At 51.0% G+C, this 8,537-nt stretch overlaps 1 protein-coding gene across 1 annotated transcript in view; it reads right to left on the reverse strand.

Moving 5' to 3' along the window:
* The window catches only part of EIF3H (eukaryotic translation initiation factor 3 subunit H), a 110,871-nt gene extending 102,764 nt beyond the window's left edge, over positions 1-8,107 (reverse strand). Inside the window, exon 1 of the mRNA XM_019552126.1 lies at positions 7,963-8,107. Coding sequence (XP_019407671.1) covers positions 7,963-8,070 — 108 coding nt within the window. The 5' untranslated portion in view covers positions 8,071-8,107. The remainder of the gene's footprint in view (positions 1-7,962) is intronic.
* Between the last annotated feature and the right edge of the window lie 430 nt (positions 8,108-8,537).

The raw sequence follows: 8,537 nt of genomic DNA on the forward strand, positions 1-8,537 counted from the left end.
GTCAGACTAGATGATCTACCTAGGTCCCTTCCGACTCTAGCTACTATGAAACTATATATTGAGGTAGAAACTGCAACAATACCAGACCTGATCTGTAACCATTTGAGTGTTGTATGTTGACCTGTATGTTCATAAGTTTGCTGCATGACTACACTGGTTTAGGTTAATAACTGACTGTAAGGAAGAACTGAGCAGAAAGTAAAAGAATGGTTCAGTGTAAGCCAATCTTCACAAACCCAATAACATTTGAGGATTGTTAAAGAATGGAACTGTTAGCTTTGAAGTTCTTTCTTCCCAGACAACTAGCAAAATTAGTTTGGTCCATCAAGGCAACCCTGGGAATGCAGAGAAACCAAGAACCAAGAGAGATATTTGCTAGTGGAAGGCAGCTATTCAGGCATGTTCAAGGGGATCAGGCTGGGGCATATGGAAGAAATAAAGAATTCTGTCTCTCAACAGGTGAAGTCACAAGATCAAAGACTACTGCTCCAGAAAGAACCACCCCCCCCAAAAAAAAAGATGCATGCAAAAGTTGTAGCAAGAACAACCACACCTTCATTGGATAAAACTGATCTGGAACTATGAATATGCAATATAAAATATGCTGCACCCACAGCCATGGCCCTCAGCCCTGCCATGCCCAGCCCAGGCATGGAGGGCAGCCTGAGCCATAGTATGTGCACTGGCTCACCACGCAGTTGGCCTGAGGAAGCATAGCAGCCAGACCACACCTTCACTGGATTAAATTGATCCTGAACTATGTATACGGCATACTAACAGTGTTATCCATACTCCACTAATGTCCCACCATACGTTTGTCATTGCCCAGGTGGTCTGCTTAGCCTGTTTTTGACACTAAACAGTTTTGTACTAAACAGGAAACATTTACCAGGCAAATAATACTGCACACAACTGCACAAGTTACTCTGCAAGAATCATGTTTATCAACAATGACATATCATTTGTATTAGAAGCATGGAAAAGAATGGGCTTGGATTAGAGCAGAGCAAACATGTAGAGCATGGTGAGCAATGGGCACCAGGAGAAAACTCAAAATTCAGTAAAATTTGTTAATTCAGAACAGTCAAGTACAGGACCATGCATCAGCTAAGTAGGTGGGTCAAAGAGGGTTGCAGAAGGGGTGGGTAAAATGCAGCCTATGGGCAGGATCAAGCCCACCAAATAAATCTATGTAGCCTGTGGCTGCACCTCTGAAGGAGAACTGTAGCTGGCCCATGGCTACCCTGGCTTTCGGTGCCCCCCTCCCATCTCCTTCCCCCATGCCCTAGCCAGCTGCAGCAGCAGCCAAGCAGCCTCTCTCCTCCCTGGCCTGCCCAGCCCCACATCCCAGGCCCCAGTGTATGCTCCAAGGCAGAGGGCACTAAGTTCCTGGTCAGGCTTCTACCTGGCAGCGCTGCCTGCGCAGAGCTCTAACCCTGCAGCCATTTGCAGACCAAACATCCCAGCCACCAGAGACAGTCAAAAGCTCAGGCATGTTTCTCCCCGCTGATGGGGTAAAAGGGTGTAAGGAGGAAGAGGGCCAGGAACTGCAAGTTATCTAGGCGATGCTGGGCCAGACCAAGTTAGGGCCTGGTAGGGGCACAGGCGCCACTAACACAGGACCGTGCTCTTCCCATGCACCATTTCAGGCCACACTATATGGGCACAGCTGAAGTGAATCCTGCCCAACCCCAAATCCCCAGCAGGCAGCTGGTTTGGGCAGGAGCCACACCAGCTGCTCAAGCTACACCCCCATGGCCCAAAGCAGCATATGGGAACACAGTGCAGCACCAGGCCAGACCAGTGCCACACTGTGTTCCCACATGCCACTTTGGGCCACATGGATGCAGCTGACAGCTCCTGCCCAAGCGGGCTACATGCCAGTGACTCAGGGCGAGGGAGGGGGAGCAGGCACAATGGCCAGACTCTGCTTCCTGGCAGTCCTGGTGGCAGAAGCTCCTTCCAGCTGCCACAGCTAGTGTCACCACTACCACCACACCTGGCTCCACTCTTCAGATATCCTGGCCCCAGACCAATGCAGGCAGGGCACCCTCAGCCAGTATGGGGCACAGGCATGCCAGAAGCAACATCTGGGAACACAATGGATGGGGCTGGGACCCCGGGACAGTGACATGCAGGACCAAAGCTTGGAGTAGAACCACAATCCACACATACCCAAGATGGGTCCCAGTTGCACAGGCAGGGGCATGCCAGAAGTGGATCTGCCCTGGGCCCTGTCCCAGCTCTGTCACCACCCCAAGATCCCAGCCCCAGCTTCTCCTGCTCTCAGATGCCATTTCCTACCCACAGCTTTCTCCCAATCCACCCAAGCAAGCATGCACTCCTTGCAAGGGTCCCAGGCCAGTCTCCATGGAGACCCTGGGCCTGGGCCAGGGCCAGGATCACCAGGCTATGAAAGAGCAAGGCCAGGCCCCAGGGCAGTGCTGCTTAGGGAGTTGTGGTGAGCTTTGGTGAATGGAGGGAGCAGCAGTGCTAACTCAGCCAGGCAACAGCTCACCAAAACTCCCTAAGTGGCCCTGGCTCTCCAGCCCAAATAACTGCCAACCCCTGGTCTAGTGTAAGGTAGCAAGGCCCCAGAACAGATCTGTCAGAGGAGGGAAAACTCATCTTAAAGGCTAAATTGGTGGTACCCAAATCATCCAGGGCACACAGGGCAGATCTGTGGGTCCCCTCCCAAGGTCTGGAAATTTGGCAGTGGGGAAGTGATGACAGAATTACAGAGACCCAATCAGAACAGTGAAGGGAACATTTACAGTTAATTTCAAAAGTGTAAAAGTAGTGCATCAGCTTAGGAAAAGGGCATCAGCAAATATAGGCAGATCAATTAAAACCTCTTCCGCAAGTGCAACTGAACTCAAAAATAAAAACAAATGAGATGTTCAGATGCACAAGGAGTGGCAAGGGAAATATATAGTTGTTGGTTGTAGCCATGTTGGCCTAAGGCCACAGGGAGACAAGTTTCTTTGGGTAAATGTGGTACGTTTTATTAGACTGATTTAGCTGGTCTAATAAAAAATATCAATCACACTTACTTAAGGCGGCCTTGACGTCACCATGATCTGCTGGCTGGGGAACTGGCTCCACAGTAGGACCCAGAGGGTGGTGGTCGACAGGAGCCAATCGTCTTGGTGAGCTGTGACCAGCAGGGTCCCACAAGGCTCTATACTAGGGCCTATACTGTTTAACATCTTCATCAATGATGTGGGCATTGGTGTCAGAAGTGGACTGCCCAAATTCACCAACGACACCAAACTTTGGGGTAAAACTTCCACACCCGAGGACAGGACGGTGATCCAGGCAGATCTGGACAGACTCACGAAATGGGCGGGTGAGAACCTGATGGTGTTCAACACCAAAAAATGCAAGGTTCTCCACCTTGGGAGGAAAAACCTACAGCATGCTTATAGGCTCAGTAGTGCTACACTGGTTAGCACAACAGATGAAAGGGACTTGGGAGTCAAGGTTGACCACAAAATGAACATGAGCCTTCAGTGTGATGCTGCGGCTAGTAAAGTGAGCAAAACACTGGCTTGCATCCATAGATGCTTCTTAAGCAGATCCCAGGACGGCATTCTCCTGCTGTACTTGGCCTTGGTGAGGCCGCATCCAGTTTTGGGCTCCACAATTCAAAAAGGATGTGGAGAAGCTTGAGAAGGTGCAGAGAAGAGCCACACACATGATCAGAGGTCACGAAAACAGACCTCACGATGAGAGGCTGAGAGCAATGGGGCTATTCAGCCTGAAAAAGCGCAGGCTCAGGGGTGATCTGGTGGCCACCTATAAGCTTATCAGGGGTGCTCATCAGGGTCTGGGGGAATGTCTGTTCACCAGAGCCCCCCAAGGGATGACAAGATCAGTCACAAACTCCAGTGTGACTGATTCAGGCTGGACATAAGAAACAACTTCTTCACTGTCCAAGCCCCCAAGGTTTGGAATAGACTGCCACCGGAGGCAGTTCAAGCACCCACTTTGAAAGCCTTCAAGATACATATGGATGCTTATCTTGCTGGGATCCTATGATCCCTGCTGACTTCCTGCCCCTGGGGCAGGGGGCTGGACTCGATAATTCTCCGGGGTCCCTTCCAGCCCAAATGTCTATGAAGGAGAATATAGAACACAAGATGTTTTATGTAAATCAAAAGGTACATCTGAGCTGAAGTACTACATGCAGTGTGTGTCAATGAATCCTATTTATCTGGGGAAATATAAAGAAGTGTGATAAAAACAACTACAAGTAAAAGGAAAAGCACTTCTGAGAAGATACCAACATTCACTGCTTTAAGAAGTTCAATAAGAACAGACATGATTATATTTAACAGAGTGAATAATATATTATAAATAATATTATAACCAATATTATAACCAATAATATTCTTCACTTCAGTGATAAGGTGAATTCAGCAGCCTAGAAAGGATAGCCATTACATTTAGTACTTCTTGGGAAAAATTTTGGAGTGCATGGGCTTAGGCACGCTAAAAACTGAAAGGGAGAGTGGGTGGACACAAAGAAGCCACAGGTAAGCACAGAGGGCAAATAAAGAAAAGATAGGACAGGACCAAAAGATATCAAGTTCAAAAGGCCCATGTTCAAAATGAGAAATCCAAGGGCAGGGGGGAACGCCAAGCAGAGAAACCTAGACAGTGCAGACCGTTTCTGGAAGAAGGTCAAGTTGCTGACTGATAACCACCAGAGAAACCCTAGCATCAGACAACATGAACAAACAACAGAATGTAATTAGGCTGCTTGACACAGAGCAGTTCCACCACTCTAATCTATGGTCATCCTAAACAGTACCAAAAATAAATTGACAAGGTCTCCAGTCCACAAATGAGGTCACAGATAGGGTAGACAAATATGATAAAGGCGTAGGAAAAATGCAGTCAGAACCTCAACAAGTTTGGAAGAAGACAGGAGGAAGTGGACACAGCCTGGTGCAGCACACATAAATACATGCCAGGACCTTCCACTCAGTACATCAGTCATTCTCAACCAAGGTGTTTTGACACCCTTCAGTTCCTTTCAAGGGAGCCATGCAGTGTCAGTACTGTTAAGTGTATAAACATGATTTACAAGATAACACTGTTCATTCCTGTTTGAAAACTCTAGTTTTAAATATGTTCTGACCTATTATGATCTTTCTAAGTTCTTTGAAATGAAAAAAAATCTTCTATTATATCTCTGTAGTGATAAAAGAGCAAAAATTGAGAGACCCCTTGGAAAATGCCAGCTCTTAAGTCTAACAAGGTTGAGAATCACTGGTCCACATCAGTGATTTGCACTAGTAGTGTGTCTGTGCCCACAGCTCCATGCAAGAGGCATCACCTTATGTTTTCAGCACACTGTAGAACCAAGGTGAAGAGTGGTCCATGATCCAATTTGGCAAACCCCAGAAACATTGCTGGGCATCCCAAGAAAATACTCCTTTTCCAAAAGCAGCTTCAATACCTGCATCTGCCTCCCACATTTCTGATTCTGCTTGGCCAAGCTGAAGGCAATGCACTTAACTACTCAGTTTTCATTCTTTTGCAATTTGAGAAAGCAGTAGCCATGACACCAAGAAACATCTGTGGCCACAGGGAAAGAAAATGTTGATGGCACAAATCTCCCTTACTGAATGGGGGAGGCAACCTAGTGGCAGATAATACAGAAAAGACTGAAGTAGTCAATGCCTTTTTTACCTCAGTCTTCACAGGCAAGGTCAGCTCCCAGACTACTGTACCTGGCAGCACAATTTGGGGAGAATGTGAGCAGCAAACAGTGGAGAGAGAACAGGTTTGGGCAAGGATGGCCAAATATGGCCCACAAGGTGCATCCAACCAGCAATATGATTTTATCTGACCCCTCAGTCCCACCCAGTTCAAGGTTGGGAAGCAGCCCAGGTTATGGCATGTGCAGCCACGGGCATAGAGGTGCCACCTACCACAGAGCACAGCCTACCCTATATCCCCACACATGGCTGTCAAGCACACCAGGAGCTGTAATCCATGAGGTCAGATGGCACAGCAGCAGGATTAGGCTTCCTGGCAGCCCCCACAGTGGCAGCTCCCTCTGGCTGCCGCTGCTGGACCTGGCCCCGCTGGCCAGGCACCCTGGCCCATCTGCCTTACACCTACCACTGAGGAAAGATAAAGCAGAGAGGACATGCACACAGGACATGCTCAGCCAGGCAGATGGGATAGGGCCATGGGAGGACAGGGAGCAGCATTAGGGAGCAGAACAGGCAGGTAGCAGCAGGGCCAAGATTGCAATATGGCGACAGTGTGGGGCTGGGGCCAAGCTGTAATCCACTGTCCTTACGTCCATGCAGCGGGCACCAGGTCTGCAGGCAGGGGACAGCCACTGCCCACAGAACAGGCACCCATTGTAGGGACTGTGGCTCTGTCCCACACCCTGGCCTCACACTGTCACCACCCCATAATCCCAGCCCTCGCCCCTCTCACCTGTCCTGTTTCTCCATTCACCGGCAACCCCATCCCATCTGCCCAGCTAAGCACATCCCACCTATGGGGTCCCAGGCTAGTTTCCATGCCCACCCCACTCTGTCCAGCATCCCTGACTGTGGGTGCAGGGCCAACAGGCCTGGGGCCAGATAGAATCAGTTGTCATTTCCCCGCCCTCACCATGCTAGGTAGTGTGACAAGGTGTCAAGGCTAGGTCAGCCACCTCCCTCCCCACCCCCAGCAGGTCACCAAAACTCTGGATCAGCACCTGCAGCTCTCACCCCCTTCCCAAAACAGCTGACCAAAAGTCCTTAAGTAATTGGCCACCCCTAAATTAGGGACTACACAGAAAAGCTGGACAAATGCAAAGAACAAGTGAAAAGTGCTGCTTGTAGGACCAAATAATCCCAAGCACCAGAACAGGCTGGGCGCTGACTGGCTGGGCAGCAGAAAAGGACCTGGGGATCTACAGTGGACAACAAGCTGAATATGAGCCAGCAGTGGTGTCCTTATTGCAAAGCAGGCTAACGGCCTTCTGGGCTGCATTGGTAGGTGTCTTGCCAGTAGGTCAAGGGACGTGATTCTTCCCCTATATTCAGCACTGGTGAGGCCACATCTGCTGTACTGTGTTCAGTTTTGGGGCCCCCACTACAGCAAGAATGTGGACAAATTAGAGAGAGTCCAGCAGAGGGCAACAAAAATGGTGAGTGAGCTGGGGGACATGACTTGAGGAGAGGCTGAAGGAACTGGTTTTATTTAGTCTGGAGAAGAGAAGACAGAGGGGATTTAGTAGCAGCCTCTAATTACCTGAAGGCTGGTTCCAAAAAGGATGGAGCTGGACTGTTTTCAGTGGTGGCAGATGACAGAAAAGGAGCAACGGTCTCAAGTTGCAGCAAGGGAAGTTTAGGTTAGATATTAAGAAAAACTCTCTCACTAGGCAGGCACTAAAACACTGGCACAGGTTACCCAAAGAGGTAGTAGACTCTCCATCCTCAGAGGCTTTCAAAACCCAGCTAGACAAAGCCTTGTCTGGGATGATCTAGTGGGATGATCCTGCTTTGAGCAGGGCGCTGGACCAGATGTGACCTCCTGACGTCCCTTCCCACCCTCACTTCCTACAATTTTTTTCCCATATCTGTTTTTTCCCCGCTGTACCACTAAAGGCCACGCTACGTCCAAGCTGTGGCCCAGCGACTGGCTCCTACAGGGCACGAGTGCCGGGTCCTGGGACAGCACTACGAGCTTGATGCAGCCAAACGGCATCAGAAGCTTCAAAAGGGGCCATGCTTCTCGCCCCGCGCACACGCCTCCCCCTCGTGGCGCGGGGACGGGGCAGGGCACGCGCGGGGATGCACGCGGGGCCCCCTCGCAAAGCCCAGCCCTGGGGGCAGCGTCCAGCCAGGCCGCAGGGCCTGGGAGGCTGCAGTGCGCGCGGAGCTGCCCACGAGGCGCCCACGCGGCCGCCACCGGCGGCAGCCCGCCCTGGCCCCACGCACGCACCAGCCCGTCGATCTGCACTTGCTTGACGGCCGCGTCCCCCGGCGCTGCCTTGCCCTTGGCTTTGGCGACCGCAGAGCCGGTACCAGCCGCTTCTTTACGAGACGCCATCCTCCTGAGCCGGCCGGAAAGAGAAAAGGGAAGCACCGGAAGCGAGGAGGGGCGGCCGGATGTGACGCCGCCAAATGCGCTCCGGGCGGAAACCTGCGAGCGAGGACGAACAGTGCATGCGTACGGAGGCTTCGCTCTTGTGTGAGTGCCGGCAGCGCATGCGTCGGAGTGACTAACTCCTTCTAGCCCGCAGCACGTGGAGGGGGGTTGTGCTGCTGCCCCGTGTAGCGGAGAAGGGCTCCGCTGGGCGGGGTGCGCGCGCAGCCAAAGTCAGTTCCTCCAAACTTAGGGGTGTGCTAGGAAGTGACCCACGCATCTAGGCATCTGCTCACGTCATAGCGCCTGGCCTTCCAACGTCTGTCTAGCTTCATCCCAACTACATGATATGGCCCTAAGACAACTTTGGCTTTCATCACCCTCATTATATTATCATTTCTGCTGTATCCAGCCTGCTGCGTCTAGAAGGG

Source organism: Crocodylus porosus, unplaced genomic scaffold (assembly GCF_001723895.1).
Source record: "Crocodylus porosus isolate Cpor-Errol unplaced genomic scaffold, CroPor_comp1, whole genome shotgun sequence".
NCBI lineage: Eukaryota > Metazoa > Chordata > Crocodylia > Crocodylidae > Crocodylus > Crocodylus porosus.